This window comes from Callionymus lyra, chromosome 9, assembly GCF_982586985.1.
Source record: "Callionymus lyra chromosome 9, fCalLyr1.hap1.1, whole genome shotgun sequence".
Taxonomy (NCBI): Eukaryota; Metazoa; Chordata; class Actinopteri; order Syngnathiformes; family Callionymidae; genus Callionymus; species Callionymus lyra.
In genome coordinates this window covers 5209446-5226007 of record NC_141826.1, presented here as the reverse complement: position 1 = coordinate 5226007, position 16562 = coordinate 5209446, and the positions used below count along the sequence as shown (strand labels likewise).

At 36.8% G+C, this 16562-nt stretch overlaps 1 protein-coding gene across 4 annotated transcripts; it reads right to left on the bottom strand.

Moving 5' to 3' along the window:
* Positions 1-116: 116 nt before the first annotated feature.
* Positions 117-16235, bottom strand: stag3 (STAG3 cohesin complex component). 4 transcript variants are annotated; one of them, XM_087798532.1, is made up of 32 exons: positions 16200-16235; positions 15863-15922; positions 15570-15660; positions 14996-15184; positions 14251-14347; positions 13766-13842; positions 12645-12849; positions 12041-12192; positions 11644-11841; positions 10492-10590; positions 10051-10130; positions 8950-9057; positions 8078-8171; positions 7836-7938; positions 7632-7735; positions 6982-7074; positions 6755-6847; positions 6212-6412; positions 6068-6135; positions 5905-5992; positions 5174-5254; positions 4829-4921; positions 3521-3674; positions 3282-3415; positions 3067-3168; positions 2878-3005; positions 2601-2726; positions 2296-2492; positions 1502-1691; positions 1287-1388; positions 683-767; positions 117-420 (listed from the first exon to the last, which is right to left on the bottom strand). In XM_087798532.1, the coding sequence occupies exons 2-32, from the start codon at positions 15889-15891 to the stop codon at positions 358-360; spliced, it is 3624 nt and encodes a 1207-aa protein (XP_087654658.1). In that variant the 5' UTR covers positions 15892-15922; positions 16200-16235; the 3' UTR covers positions 117-357. The 4 variants fall into 4 exon arrangements, with proteins under 4 accessions (XP_087654658.1, XP_087654657.1, XP_087654661.1 ...); XM_087798531.1 differs by lacking the exon at positions 16200-16235 and adding an exon at positions 16115-16192; XM_087798535.1 differs by lacking the exon at positions 16200-16235 and adding an exon at positions 16115-16192 and having other exon boundaries at positions 2305-2492.
* Between the last annotated feature and the right edge of the window lie 327 nt (positions 16236-16562).

Below are 16562 nucleotides of genomic sequence, written 5' to 3'. Positions count from 1 at the left end.
CCCGGTGTTGACCTCACGTCTGAATATTGATCGTACAGAAGACACTAATATCACATGATGATTTGAGACAAAGAGTGAAAAGGGGAAACTCAGTTTAACAGTTTAATTGACCATGTGATATCAATTAATTAAGGCGGAATCAGCCAAAAAAATAATTATTTTAAACTCATGTTTTGTTTCATGGGAACACAGATCAAAAAAAACGATGATACATGAACGGTCAAACGGTATAGGAAATGAAACGACTTGAACATTTCATGATGAATATTGTTCATCATAACCTGGCTAATTCATGAACACCAGGAATTTAACAACTGTTTCCATTCCAAAACAGGCAGTGGTCAGTGGCTTTTTTTTCTAGATTCCGTCCTCATCAAAGAGCTCATCCAAGACACTGAGTGACGTGTGACGTGTGGAAGGCTGCAGAGGGAGAAACATAACAAACGTTAATTGCTGTAATTCTACAGATTGGTTAAGATATAACATCATGGAAAAACAAGTCGCAAACTTAAAAATAACATCCTTTGAGTTATTGAGTCAAACAAGATTCATGTAATCACAGAGTTAGACCACAAGATGGAGACAACACAGTAGCTTTCAACACAAGGGAAGGAGTAATAAATGGACCCTATAGCAACAAAAATACAGTCTAGCCAGTGCATAGGTTTGAGATGACTCATACCAGTGTGTAGTTGCCCTCGTCATCAGTGTCATTATGATCAATGTCGGCTTCTTCTGGTTCCTCCTCGTCTTCAATTAGAGGCAAGCTGAGGTACACAAACATTGTTGAGATCACATGACTTAAAAACAAGAGAAATTCAATTAACTTTGATTAAAGTCATAATTAGTGCTTTCTCATATTTTTCTAGCTGGGTAATCTTTTTTTTTTAAATCTCCAACTTAACTGTTTGTTTTTCAGTTTTCCTTTAGTAAAATCTTTTTTTCATGTGTTCTTGAGATGTCAGGGTAACAATGAAATGAACATAGATGGGCCTGCTGAATTTTTATAATACTTGTTTTTGATGTGTTCGCTTACATTACTTTATATAGACCCGATGTTCTATTTTTATTTTCTACTGATTTAGAAAATAGAAAACATCAACAGACACTGATTTGTTGTATATCAACCTGTTGATCTGCCACAATAATTAATTTAAAATAAATGTTTTGAGCTTTTCTCAGCTATTTTACGTGAGATTAAAGGTTAACAAAATCAATTAACTACACCTCATAGTTCATTCATTAAGAATCTCTTGACAGCACTAACAAAAACATATTATTATAACCGAGTGTGAAGGGAGTGCTGGGCATGTTGGTTTGACGAAGAAGCAGCCGGGCTTGGGGTCGACATGCGACGACTGGTGGGCTTCACCCTTCGCATCTGAAACCTGAAAAACAGCAGATAGATTCTTGCACAGACCTTAACCTTTCAATTGTTATTATTACAATAACTATAATTTCATATAATGCAGGTGAAGGAACGACCATAAAAAAGACTTACCCACTGAAAAATGATTCCTCAGTTTCCGGCTCAGTTAGAGCATTTTCATCATCAGACTCAAGGATGCTAGCCGGTCTGGACGGAGCTGGAGGAGCAGATTTCTTCAGGATGGTGGAGGTCATGACGGGGGTGTGAAGCATACTGTGTACACTGCTGTCGTCCATTGAGGAGTCGGTAGTGGCGCTGGTCACTGGAAATAGATCAGAAGCAGCTGATAATACCTGCAAATCTAGTTGGTGCATTCATTTTACATTGATAATATTACATTCATGTGTCTGAAATCCAAATTAATTCCAGGAAACAATACTGGCATTAGCTTAGTCACCACTAACTGAGTCTAAATTCAGACAAGGACGCACAATCCTTTTCCTTGATTTTGCCATAATTCTTTCATTGTATTCGTAGGGAATCGCACGGTGGCACAGTGGTTAGCAAGAAGGTTGTGAGTTTGCATCCAGATCAGGGGGGAGCCAACTTGTGACCATTTTGTGTGGCTCCTATAAGGTAATAAGTGGCATAGAAATTGAATGAATGAATGTATACGTTGGCTAGGTACTGACCACTGCAGATTACAAACGGCACATCAGAAGTTTTAAGCAGCAAAGACACGACTACAAAATACAATGAATGTTATTCTGCAACAAGTTTGAAAGAAAAATAGTTGGTTTATACAGTATATTTGTATTTATTAATGTCACCTCATTTGTTCTTATTTTTGTGACTTATCTTCATTAATATGAAAAATCATTTGAAAACTTGAAGATCAGGTCTTATGAATAAGATTGTGTGAAGACCTGCTGTACTTTCAGTCTCACGCTGAGTAGTGTTCCTCTTTCGTTTTGGTGCCAGGACTCTTTGTGCAGGAGAAGTGGCTCCTTCATCTTCCCGTTCTCTGACTTTGGAGAGACGTCCCTCCAGAGAGCGCTGGTACATTTGGACAGGTGGCCACGAGAGAGCTGCCACGGGACACTTGGCTTTGAAAAAACTGGCTCTGTAAGGAGGTGAAGAGAGAAGGGGATTGATTTTTTTTCTTTATTGTTATAGATTTTTTTTATTATGCATCACAAAAGGTTGATGCTTTGTGATACGTGTCACTTACAGATCGATGCGATCTTTTTGCAGCAACTTTAAGCTGAACTTGCAGAGAATCAACAAAAAGGAAACATTGGCTGTTTCTTCTTCACATCCTTCATCTGCTGCTCTTAGTGCAAACTCTATTCCATCCCTAATGATGAGAGGAAACCTTTCAAAATCATGATTCATTCATTATAATGAGATGGTGTGAGACTCGAGTGTATTAATAATACGTTATCAGGTAAAAGATGATTATGTGAATCTGAGAGAACATTTGAGGTCAGTGCACCCGAGCTTCTCACATGTGGAGGGTCATCAGTGGTTGGCGTTCGCTGTGAACATGAACACCAAAAGTGGAGGCCAGTCTTTTAGCCAAATCTCGAAGAGATTCGAAATCATGTTTCTCTTCTGTCAACATCTCTGAGAAGAGCTGAGAAAGAAAATATAGGTTAACAGATGTCAGTCATCCATCTATGGTGACGCACACTCACCTGCTGAAGACTCAGACAGATGGTCTTGGCACTCAAAACTGGACTAATTCGCTTCGTCTGGCTCAATGTCTCCTTGATAATGTCACCAAAGTCATTATAGTACTGGAAATAAAAGTCACAGATTACAAAAATATCTTTGAAACACCTTGAGTCATCTCTCACATACTCCTTAATTTATGTCACATATTCAGGAAAGACAAATATTTCATCGTCACCTTGTGGTAATACTTGAAGACGTCTGTGGCAGCAGTGATGTCTAGCACGCCATAAAGGGTGAGCCTACAGAAGCCCGCCAGCTGGTTACGTTTCCTCTGCAACTCCATTATCTTCTGCTCTTCCTCATCCTCACCTGGGACAGAATAGAGTAGCTGAGTTGCTTAAAGTCAAATGAAAACCAGCTCTGTCCAAAACGTTGGAAATGATCTCCATGACTCTTGAATGTTGCTATAGATACCACTGAGTTCAAGCCCATCAGAGTCACTGAAGATGAAGTCCACCAGAAAAGCTCCCATCTCTGCACGTAGAGAATCGGACGACAAGTAGACCAACGATTGCATTTCTGATGTTTCGCTGTAAATCAGCAGCAGGTCACACAATGTTTCGAAAGCCTGAGGAGAGAAATGGAGATCAATACCAATCGATGAATTAAACTGCCTGTGAAGAAGTCAAACCAGGTAATGAGATAAGTTTTAATGAAATACAGCACAGAGAAACATGAATAGACTTTAATGGAGCCTCGATTATATACAAAAATATAAAGTTTTGAGTCCTGTACCAACAAACTAACCATAAAAAGGCACACAAACATCTTAATAAGATCCAATCTAACTTTTTGTTTAACTCACGTTTTGTCTTAAATGTTAAGCTCTTATTGGACGTTATGTTTGAAAGCTACTAGAACAGTTATACACTTTTGTTGGATTGTTATTCCTTAGATTTTTTAAATCTTATTTATCTTTAGTTGGTCTTGTCTTATTATTTACTAGTACATCTGCCAGGTATTCATTTTGTATCTTGTATTTTTATCAAGATTATATTTTCTATTCTATCAAGATTGTATTTGGTTTTGTGTTTGACATTGATATGAGCATTTCCCTGCTGCTAGAAACGTACCTTTCTCTGTGTGAGTTCACAATCCTTATGGATATTCACTACAACATCATTTTAAATAAAAGAGGTGTGGTTGAGCCTGAAGAGAGGAAATGGCAACATCCCATCTCTACAGCAAAACCAACGTTTACCATAATATGTTGACTAACTAGTCATCATTTACCAAACTAATCAAATATAACATATTTCACCAAAGAAATGTCCTTCAATTCTGTAATGAGCCTTAAAACAAGCCGGGACTGTGAAAGGTCATATTTTCTTTCTCTTTCTAAAAGAGAACAATAACCGTTTCAAAGGTTTCGGGATCAAAAATGTAAATCCATCTAGACTAACATCTACCTCAAGTAGTCAGACACGAAATATTAAAGCTAGGGTTACACAAATACTATTTACTCCTGTACAACATTTTTAAATTTAGAATTGTATAAAAATGGAATTGACTGAAGTGATCCAACATCATGTATAAGCAGTGTCGACCCCCTTGAAGCTTGTCTTATAAGGACCATATATGAGAAAATAAATAAATATACAGACTTCACAAAACGTTGAATGTGAAAAAAGTGAAAGAAGAATCATCAAAAACACTATGGTGTCAATCCTCAGGAAGCAAATGAGCAGGATGCTTTTCTAAAGATAACAGGTTCTTACTAACCATATTTCTGATGTCTGCCTGAATAGCAGAGAGACACTTTTCACAGAATCTGCAGAATGATCGGACCTGCTTGTTTAGTTGCTGTACATCTGCCTGAGACGGGAAAATTGCATCATGTTACTGAATTGTATCTTTTGTGTACTTGATCAAATATTTCACTCATCTGTGAAAGTGTACGTCAGACATATTCACTTTATACAGTATATCCCCACTTTAACAATTGAAAAATAATTAAAGGTGAAAGTAAGAGGTTTTTTTTTATAAGAGAATTATCTAGCTTATTTCTTTAAGTGGGTATTATCTGTATAGACACTATGGCATTAATTATTTAAGTCAAACATGCACCTCAGTCAACACGGTTTCAGCAGCACGGACTTTAGCCCACATCAAATGGTGGGCTGCACACCTTAGGGCAGAAACCATGAGCTGGAGAAAATAAAAAAAATAATGAATAAAGAAACCTCAAGGCACAACAGTATTACTCACGAGATAGGATGAAATAGAAAGAAGCACATCTGAGCTTGAACAGTACAGTATGTTTATATTGATGGAGCTCGTGCTTCAGCACATTTGTAAATCAACTGTATTCGTCTTCTGTCCACAAAATATTCGGCCATTAGTCATGAGGAATATCAGCTACTTTAAGCTGAAACACTTGACAGTGTTTTTGGACAGCAGTGGCTTTAAGTTCAACTTGTTAGGGTGTCCTATAAGTCCTGAGCTGACACCCTTGCATATGTGTTCCTCTCATTGAGAAGTTATTGGGTTTGGGTTCAAAAACATTCACTATAAATGTAATAATAAGATAATAAAATGTTGGTTTGTGAAGTGTAAGAAGATTGTGTCTATTTCTGTGACTCAAAATCTGAACACTAATTATAACTGATTTATGAGAAAATCCAGGTAATGCGAAAGGGTTCACATACAAGTTCTTGTATTTTTACAATCTTTGCTTCCATGCCTATAATAAATACATTTATAATTTCATAATGCTAGTATATAGGTTAGTAAATATTTATTGTTTATTAATAAAAATCTTTACTCAAATATTAAGAGTAAATACGAAAACTACAAACCTCTTTGTCAGGAGCCCCAGACTTCCTCTGGCTCTGCATCAACTCCATGCAGGGTTGAAACAGCTGCCAGTGTGTGGGATCTTTGGCACTGAAAAAACCCGCAGTGACGGTTATTAAGGTAAGTCTTCAGTTTTTTTTATAACCGCCTGGATTAAGCTGATACCTGCTCAAGGCTGCAATTCTCTTCAAGGCTGTTGCAGCACTATAAATATCGTCCTCATCTGCAGAAGCCTTAAAAGGTACAAGACCAAATACTGAAAAGGAATGTTGGATCACAACCTTAAAACTTTACTGTCCTCAGCCTCACCTGCTGCAGGTCACTTAAGTAGTTGCCAAAACACTCTGTGAGCGAGTCCATCAGCTGACCGATAGCCCGGTGTGTACGGGAAGAGAAGGTGAAGGAGTTGGAGCAAAGTGTGCCGACTAGGGTGGCACAAGCATTCAACACTGTTGTCTCACTGTGCTTTAGCACAATGCCACATATTTCAGCCAGAAGCTGGTCCAAGTGCTGAGAATAAAGAGAATGTAGATCTATGCATGTTTATCATCATTGTTTTAATAGCTAATGACAGATTACATTAAAAAATAAGGTGTTATTATATAGAATCAGGTCAGTTTATCCCTTGTTGTGGTTCCTCAATGAAGCTAACATTACATTTCATTGTTAATATAACAGAAATGCTTATTTTTTTTGTATACATTATACAATTAATCAGGTTCATTAAAGACAATCATTATTATATACATCTTTTACGTACATTGAAACCATATTTTCTGTACATTTTAAATCTTGAAAACACATCTCGTCTTCGATAAAAAAGTTAAATCAATCAAGACATTGCTATCAAACCTTTTCCATGTAGGGAGAACTGCTGTACATTTCCAAGTCGAAGTAAAGTGGAGCTGCGAGAAGCAGACTCACTTTTCTAGTTTCTGCGGAGTACTGCATTTCAACAGACAGACAGAAACCAACACAAAAACAATATTTGTAATTAAAAGATCTAAATAACATCTGTTCATAATAATGTTATTTAATATCATTTATATCTAGTAAAGGAAAACAATCGGATTAATTACCTTAGTAAGTAGTTGTGGTAGCAAAGGAATGAAGTGGTTTGTGATGCGTCTTCTGTCTTGTTCCTGAATCTTATTTTGCCTTACACTCTGGAACTAAGAGAAAATCCCCAAAGATAAAGTTCAACTTATTCTTATTATAGTCTCTCACTCTAATATATAGCCCCTTATCCATAATCTAATGTTAGCTGAAATGTTATTAACAAAAATTGGAGCCAACCGTAAGCGGTTAAAATTAAAGTGTGAGCCAGTTTTCAGAATTAATATTTCTACTTATGGAACTGCTCAAAAACAGATAATTGAGAGATTTATTAAAGATAAAATATTCCTTGTTTGGGTTAAAACATTCAACTTTCTAAGGTTATAGAAAAATGTAGAATGTTTAAAAAATAAATGAAATGAAATAACAATAGTTAATAACTGCTTGAAGGAGATAGCAATACGCCACTAATAACAATTACCAATTACAATCCATCATATTGTAACTGAGTTTGACGGTCTGACAGCTGTAGGGAAAAACAGTTCACCCACTTTCCAGAAGGTAAAGGGAGAGAAAACACTGACACATACATACATCCATGACCATTTTTATCAATTTAAATTATCAACGCTTAAATTGGTAACAATGTCAACCTCTGTCCGTGTGTCTGTACCTTCTTTCCTTGAGTCCTGCCAACAGGAGGTGTCGACTGGGATGCCTGTTTCATGGCACACATCATTACTTCTATCAAAGCCTCCTCATTCTCATACTGCAAATCTGACAGGAGGAAGCAAAAAGGTAATTCAATACATGTAATAAAAAAAAAAATCATGAATAATGCATTTATGGTTTGTTTGGTACATTTGAAGATCCTTACCAGAGTCCTGCAGCAGAAATGTTGTCATAGCATCCCAGTCTCTGAGTTCTGAGCCAGCGACAGTCCACAGACTGTCAACCAAGTACGTTGCATGCTCGTGCAGCTGTTAAACAGAGTGTTTGTGACTTTTGGCAAATAATATATATGAAATATAGTTCTTGAACTGTCACAGGCAAAATAATAACAATTTCATCTTAACTAGTTCTCATATTATTAACTTGTGCCACAATGAAAGCACCTACATCGCTCTGGACAAAGAAGAAGAGGAGGATGTGAATGAAGGCTGCATTGGTGATCTCATTATCCGGGTCTTCAGTGGCAATCAGGCTTCTCAACCTTTTGGGCAAAAAGAAATGTATTCAGACATCAAAATGAAGATTAGTTTGATAGATCATTGGCTTAAAATGCATCCTATAACTCCAAGAAAATATGACTGAATGAGTCGAATATTTTATATACAACTCATTCCAACATTACTTATAGTAAATGCATAAATTATCTTGGAAATCTCTCTAAACAGATGTGTGTTTGATTAAAGCTTAGACTAAATGAGGGCTTGAGTCGTAATTATAAGGATGATCAAGTTGTTCTGGGATTTTTTGGAATATCATATTGAACCCGCCGTCTGTCTGATACTCTAGCATTGACTGCCAAGCAGAGTGGAAGGAGTTATCTACAGTTTATTGTCATTAAGCATCGCTGGTTGCATCGATGAATGTCATCAGTTATCATTTACAATTTATCATTCAAAGTTTCCAGTCACACCACTCATATTGTCTCATGTTATAAATAGAGATTGAAAAGGAGCAGAGTGAAGAGCAATTTCTATAATAAACAATACACTGACAATAATTCATAAAACCCTTAATGGAAGCAGTCGCCAATAAGTAAGTCTGGTGGTATCCAGTAAGGAATGTAAAGGAAGTGACCTTTACATTTATTTTTATTCTTTAAATTTAATCACACATGCATCCTAAATTATTCTTAAAGAAAGATAGAGCATTGCTATGTGCTGCAAACGTTGAACATTTACAAATTGTCTTGCGATTGTCTTAGCATGATTAATGAATAATGTTTATCTGTAATTATGATTTAAATGGGCTATATGACATACTTGTGATACAGGAAGACAGCAGCTGCAGATGCCAGGCTTCGGTCTGCAGCGTACACCAGAGTATACATCTGTCCACATTCCTCTTCTCCAAGGCCTCCATCTATATTCCTGCATGGAAATATATATTCACAACACATTGGTTATCTGTAAGCTGGCACTTGAATTTTTTAAAGATGATTCAGACTTCTGACAAATATATTTATGACTATGCTATAATTAAATAATTAAAGCTTGTCTCCAGTTAATTTCACTAAGAACTATCAATTCAATGTGAGAGATGAATCAGTGGTGCGAGGATTTTGGCAAATCTAACTATTCACGACTCTGTGAATCACCAGAGTGTTGTCACAAAGTAACCAAACACTTCAATTGTTAGCAGTCTGGTGTTATTTGTTCTGGTAATTACAGAACTGTGCAGAAAGACAGAAATTGCATATATTTTTGTTAGCTTTTATTTTTTATCCTGTTTACTGATTACTAAAGTCAAAAACAGATGACTCAGCAATAGATGACTGAAGTCTTTGACCAAACAAAACAAAATTAAATCCCTTAAAGGGAAACTAATGTGTTGATTTGACTATTACTTGTCTATTAAATGTATCTTGGACCTCTATTGTACTCAACAGTATCTACAAAACTCTTTCTAAAATCTGTTTAATTGAAATACTTATATTAGAACATTAAATGTGCTTAAGCCCCGCCCACTAAAAACTATTTTTTTCTGTGGAGGAAATCTTGTTTACCATAACCACATCAACTCTGCTGCAATTGTTCAAGCATCAAGGTTTTTCACTACGCGTCATCAAACCCAGAAGACTTGTGGGTCAAAGCGTTGCAAAAAGTAATAACTTTAAAACATTTTCATGATGACAGATTTACTGTGGATAGGTCAGGAAAGTTGGGTTTTACATTAGTTGCCCTTTAATTCACAACAACCCATAATTTTAACACATTATTGCAATGATTGAGCATGACCAAGTACTTAGAAAGGAAGGAATTACATGTGTGTGTGTGTGTATATATATATATGTATACATGCATGCAATTAGTTCCTTTCTGTATAAATAAACGGCATCGATAAAATAGAATGAAAATTCTCACTGATGAATTTGTAGCAATAGATGTATGACTTCTACTGCAATGTCTAGTTCTTTGTCCATCACCATGCTGAGTATCCTCTCCTGAAAACAAACACAACAGGCTGAATAGACACTTGAAAAAAACGTTATTTTGTGTAAGTTAACACATGAATGGGTGAAAATGTCATTATGTTCTTGACAGGGGCTTATTAACTGAGCATAATTAACTAAATGAATGGACTCAGAAACAAAGCCAGACAAGGACTAATAAAAGGAAATCAGAAAAAAAAGACTATAGAGACAGAGAGATGAGACAAAGGACTCAATCAGAACATAGAAATTAAAAATACAATTTAACAAAGGATAACAGACGGATGCTGAAGGATGGCAGTCAGATGGATGAGGGGAAAGGAGGGGGAAAACATTAAATGAGTTTTGGGCCCAATCCAGGGGGATATCTCACTTTAAATCTGTTGGTGAAAAGCTCAAGGCGACCAATGAATTCTCTTTCCCGGTACAGACCCTGAAGCGCCTTAACACACTGCAGACGCACCACACTTTGCTGAGGAGAAGATGGTGAAAATAAACACATAATAAAACAAATAAACAGGGATAATCTGTGAAAAAAGGAACAATGCATTGTGGAAGGCATGGTTTATGGCATCAGCAGAAAATACTGAGCCCCCTTAGTAGAGACCCCTCCCTACTAAGTAAAATAACTATTTGATATGATTATAACAAATAGGACAATTAAGGTAGAATTAAGCTAATTATTTAGGAAGCCCACATCAATAGCTTGATGACTGAATCAACCTAAACTTGTATTCAGTCTCTTGCAGGTGCCAGTGTTTCATATGTTTTCCTATGTGTCCCTTTTTTGCTCAAATCTGAGTATCAACTACATGATTTAGCTCCTCAGCTTATCTCAGGTTGAGGGTAGGAAGAAAACTGATCTGTACTTTCCTTTATTGGTCAGGATTATTAATTCAACACAGCTCTACTTCATGGTGCTAGGCCCTTTAACCAAGCTTCGCTATAGTTTAATCGTGAAGGCGATCTTTCAAATTTCAGACTTCAGCAAGAGAGCGAGTGATAGTGTGTTCCCTCTTTGTCGTTAGTGTCTTCCTTGGAGTCAAGGAGTCGGCCCTATTTACAGGGCAAGTGTTTTTCCCCCCTGATGGTCTTCAGACTCCCTTAACCCTCTTAGCACTCAGGTTGTTGCCACAGAGGACATCTGTGCAGCTGTGCCCAGGCTCCCCACCTTGATATTGGCCATCGCACACCTCCTCAACAAGGTCATGGGGTCAATAGCCCACACTGTCTCCGGTCGCTCAATACGTGGAAGTGTGGCTGGTATTCCCTGCCCTATTTGGGCAAGGCGACAAAGATATGAGGCCATGCTTTGAGGATTAACCAATAGTGAAGCTGGTATAGAGGGCTTCGTACCATTCGTAGAACCTGATGTTATGACTAGATAACTTACTAACTAACAAAGTTAAGGTCTCCTACCTAATGGAAAAGTTCCCTGTAATAAAAACTTCCTTATTTGAAGCCATTACTTGAGAACGTGTGGTTAATGAAGCTATGTCAAATCATCTTTAGATTTGAGGCCCACCTTATCATGCAGTGTCCACCCCAGGTACTTCAGATAACTGTCATTGAGGAAGTATTCCGGGTCAACTTTAATCCATATGCCCAACTCCTCAATACATGCTGCCCGTATTTCAGGGAGCAGGTCTCGGTAACGGTTTATAAATATCCCATGGAAAGTGCTGCTGATGATAGAGGCCAGCTCTTCACGGTTTTCTGTTATCTGAAGAACAAAATGCATCAACTCTAAGAAATAGCTTTACAATTAAGTTAAAAAAAAACATCAAAACATGACATTTGTTGCACATTTAGTTGTTACAAAGTCAAAACCCTAAGTCCAGCTTGCCAACTTTATAGGTTTTCCATGATATGAATGATAATTTGAATAATATTGATGTGCATTTACTGTATGTCTATTTTACCTCACTTATTGTGGCCTTCAGCTCTTCCAGTTTATCGGAGGCTCTGTCCGTCAACCTCTTACTGTTTTCCATATCAAACTGACGCTGTGTGGTCTGCAGTTGGATGGACACGTTGACGGAAAGTTCCACCAGCCCAGTTGTAAGCTTAATTGCTAAAGAGAAAATAGTTAGGGATAAATTCATGTAAAAAAACATTAAATCTCAGCTGAGCTTGGGGCAGGCAAAGGGGCATACCCTGGACATGAACACAGTAATGATCGAGGTTCTATCCAAGATGGAATTTAATTGAAACACCGTTTTAGATTCTAACGATATCGGAAAACTGAAACTACCTAAAAGTTACAGAGCAAGACTTATTTCTAATCTCAAATACATTTTAAATTTTGATTTGGAGTGGATGTTACAATACATTGTTTCTCATTCAAACAGTTCAGTTCAGTTTCTAAAACAGTCTACAAGATCTGGACTTGTGACGGTTCTATATGAACCCAGACTACAACAAGGACGGGAATAAATTGAATTAAATGCCTAAAATGTACATGAAGGCTCATATAAGCATCACTGTTATACAATCAATACCTTTATCTCTACACAACTTTCTTACCAAGCAAGGTGCTGGTGTGCCTAAATGCTCGCACTTGGGAGTCGGATAGACCAGTTAGCAGTGACAGTATGGAGGGGAAGATGTAGTCATCGTAGACCAGACTATTCCGACAGGAATGTACCAGGACTCTGGCAAATTCGCAAAAGCCAGCTATGAATTTCTTTTGCTGTTGGCCAGTAGCACATAGAGGATAGTTGTCTAAATCCTGTGAAAGATATAAAAAAGAGATGTCAATATCTTAACTTTTTTAAGACATTTTTTTCTATTAACGGGATTACAAAACCAAAAAGATATCCTGAATAACAGTCATAGCATTGGAAGAGTGACATATATTTAAATTCTAAATACAAACTTTATATAACAATATTTCAAATTGGGATTTAATTCTAGTTTTCTGTTTTAACCAACTAGAGAATGTACTTTCATTTTTCATTTGAGCAGCAGCATTAGTGATGCAGTGGGGGAAAAGTGCAGCAGCATTGCTCTGCTACTAAACTTGATGCTACTTAGTAAGCAAATGGACTGCAACATCAAAGAACAGGCTTGATGGTTTGACAGATCACAGAACAGACTTAGTCTAAGTGACAGCTCTCCCGTAGAGAGCGTCCTCGTACACGAGGAGCAAAATCAAAAATGGGAAAAAGCCACAGTAGTCGGGCATGAAGAGGAAAGTGTTTCTTTTGGAAGTAAATGGTCTGGTAGCTGTAATTCCTTTTTTCGATTATTCCTTTTACTAAGTGTGTTGATTTTTTTCTCTATTAATTGTTGTCAAGAAATAATTAGTCGTACAATAGTAACCACCCGAAAAATGAGCTTGGTTGTAAGAAGACAAAAGGCAAAACATCTAAAATAGCTACTATGTATAATAATCAAATAATCAGCATTCCAATATATATATAATATATAATGACATGTTGACCATGTGATGCCCTCGTTTTTGCTTTCTTTCTGTGACTGGCGCAGGCAGGTGTGAACGGTCTTCGGCTGTCACGTTTTGGATTTGTAACTTTTTGTGATTGCATTCTGTTCTGTCTGACTGTGACAAACTTTCATAAAGGAGGCTGAGGAAATCATTAAAAATGTGGTAAGAATTAAATAATAAATAAATAGGTTCACATCACCCTTTGGAAATCTTTTGTGAGCTGGTGGACAATTTCAGCGTTCTGCAGATTGTCCAGCATCTCTCTGCTAACTGCACCTGAAAAAGTAGTATAAATATAAGATAAAAATCAGAAAATGTTCATGCCAGTATTGAAAAAACTAGATTATTGAGAGGTATTGTAAAATGTTGTTTGTGGTCTGGATATATTATAAATTAAAGATATACATGTTATCTATTAATAATTGAAGACTCATGTCAATGACTCTTTATTTCCAAACTTAATTTAAATAGAAAAAAACAAGGTCAGCTTTCTTTTAATTTCACTCTCAGCCTACGTCAACATGCTATCAATATAAGATTCACACTACCTGTCAATATTGCTTCGTTAACATGCCACAAAAATCAATATTCAACTATTCGGCGGAAATTGGGAAGATAATCTGTTGAACCATGACCCACTACTGCCCCTCCTCCAACCTCACACCCTCCCTCTTGACCCCTGACCTTTGCATCCGCAGGACTGAACAATGAAGTTGATGAGCACGAGCAACCCGTCCTCGCGGCTGTGTTTGTAGATGTCCAGCCACTCGTCCACCACCGTCTGGAGATTGACAGATGACAGAAGGCAATAAGACAATCAGAATTTGATCAAGAAACCAAAGGATCTAATAAAAAAAAAGTAAAATGTTCATCCCAAGGAGAACCTGACCGAAGTTTAAGGATAATATAATACAAATTTTAAATATATTTTGACTAGACTAAGACTATACGACCTGGAAACAGGTACAGTTGATGCCACCTTTTTTAAGGTTGGTCACAATTGTATTTACCATTAAATAATACACAGTTTACCAATGGTTATTAAGTTAACAAATTATACAAATCTTATTTTTTAAACATATCATGCCATCAAAATAATTGAATATTTTTATCTTTTAAGTTAGTAACATCTATTTGGGATTTTTGGTGAGAAATAGGCATATGCAGGATCTTAGAACACTGCTTGTAACTGTTATTTAATTCATGAAACACTATTTTTGCTTTTAATCCAAAAAGAAGACAACAAAGCTCAAGATCGACCTGGACTGTTACTTACAATAAAAAGCTCCCTTTCATGCTGTTCCTAAAACGTTAAGACGTCCTTGAGAAAATATTGATTTTTAGGGCTGAACTTAGTTTTCTTTTGGACATGTTACCCCACATTTAATCCTCCCCCTATACCTTAATTTTAGAATCGTGGATATCTCACCACCATAGCACTCTTTCCTGAACAGACAGCTTCAAATATTTCTTTAGCACTGATCATTCTCTTCTGAGGGGGCAGTCTGGAGGTCCCTTGGGATGGTTGCAGGGAAGGCTCCACTGAAGAGGGGCCGGGATGACTGTAGGGGCTGGGTGTCATCCTCTCTGCTGTTTTACGCCTGGGTCTCTTGGGTGGCTTTGGATGAAAGAGACAGAAGGGCAGCTCAGCAGGGGATTTAGAGTGAATTGATGTAGTCGCAGGATTTGAAGGTAACTGTGGCAAGATAAAGGGAGGGCTTACCTCGAACCCCCACCAGTGTAACAGCATATATAGACTTTTGCCTTTTTCTCAATTGCCATTATAAAGAAAATCCCAACAGATAATCTTGGATATTAACTGGAATTAGCTCCACAAACACAAAAGTACTTTGATAACATGTTAAGGGCAATCTGGCCTTTTAATTAGCTGGTAAAGATTTTGTTATCAGATGAGTACAAATTTGCCTTTTTCAGAATGTATTTTAACTTGGTGTCTCTTTCATATACTTAGTAGTGAATATGTGCATTTGATGAATATATACCTGACGTGCCTGCAAAGTCGGCATCTTCTTTCGTTTTGTTGTTTTTACAGTGGCTTCATAGTCACTTCCAGACTCATCTGACTCATCCATGCTAGAGAAAAAGAGAGAAAAAGTGTCACTTTTTACTTACTTTAAACAAGCTTAACTTGTAGTTATAAGAAGTTATATTTAACGTATTTATACACCAGTGTTTTCAAACTAAAACTTTGCACATCATTGTATCAGAACGTAGAAACGAACAAATTATTTTTTTAAAATAGGGTATAATAGCAGAGCCACACAACATATTTTACCTGTGAAGAGGCGAGCCTTCTGTCGACATATTTTGCAGGGACACTAGTGATTTTCTTTCTCTAAGTCAATGGAAAGAGCAGACAATGGTACATTGTTATTACATGTGAGTAAAAATAGTTAAACAGTTCACACTTAACACAAGCTAACATTTATCAAGCTCTGTAGCAATAGTAGCATTAGCTTTTGAATCTTCTGTTAGCAGAATAACAACGCAATCAAAAAATACTTTTCTAACATGTTGCTATTCTTACAATAATCTTAATATCTTAAAAAAAACAAAAACATGTTATTATATAGAAAGCATGATGTAGTTTGAAATAAACTTTTTTTTTCTACTTGTTGCTAATTAGCCGTTCTCTGCTTGAAGGTAGTTCTGGCGCGCACATTAAGTGAGCCACATGATTCTGAATCTGAACGCTGATTGGTTATAGTCCCCAGAGGTGATTGGCCTTTCATTTTAAAATAGCGATTCTGATTGGTCCGATTTCCGTCATTAAAGTCCGCACATTAGCTTAAAAGCTAATCGACTTTTGAAATCACTTTGATTTCATGTACTTTACTGTATAAATAGTTGTTTTTAATTCTGTCTGCTTTAACAGCAGCGAAAAAACAAATCGTTTGTTCCTCGTTAACAGTTTCGTCGAGTATATTTGACTGAAAGTGAAAGTTTTAACACTTTAAATAGGTTGAATATCGCTT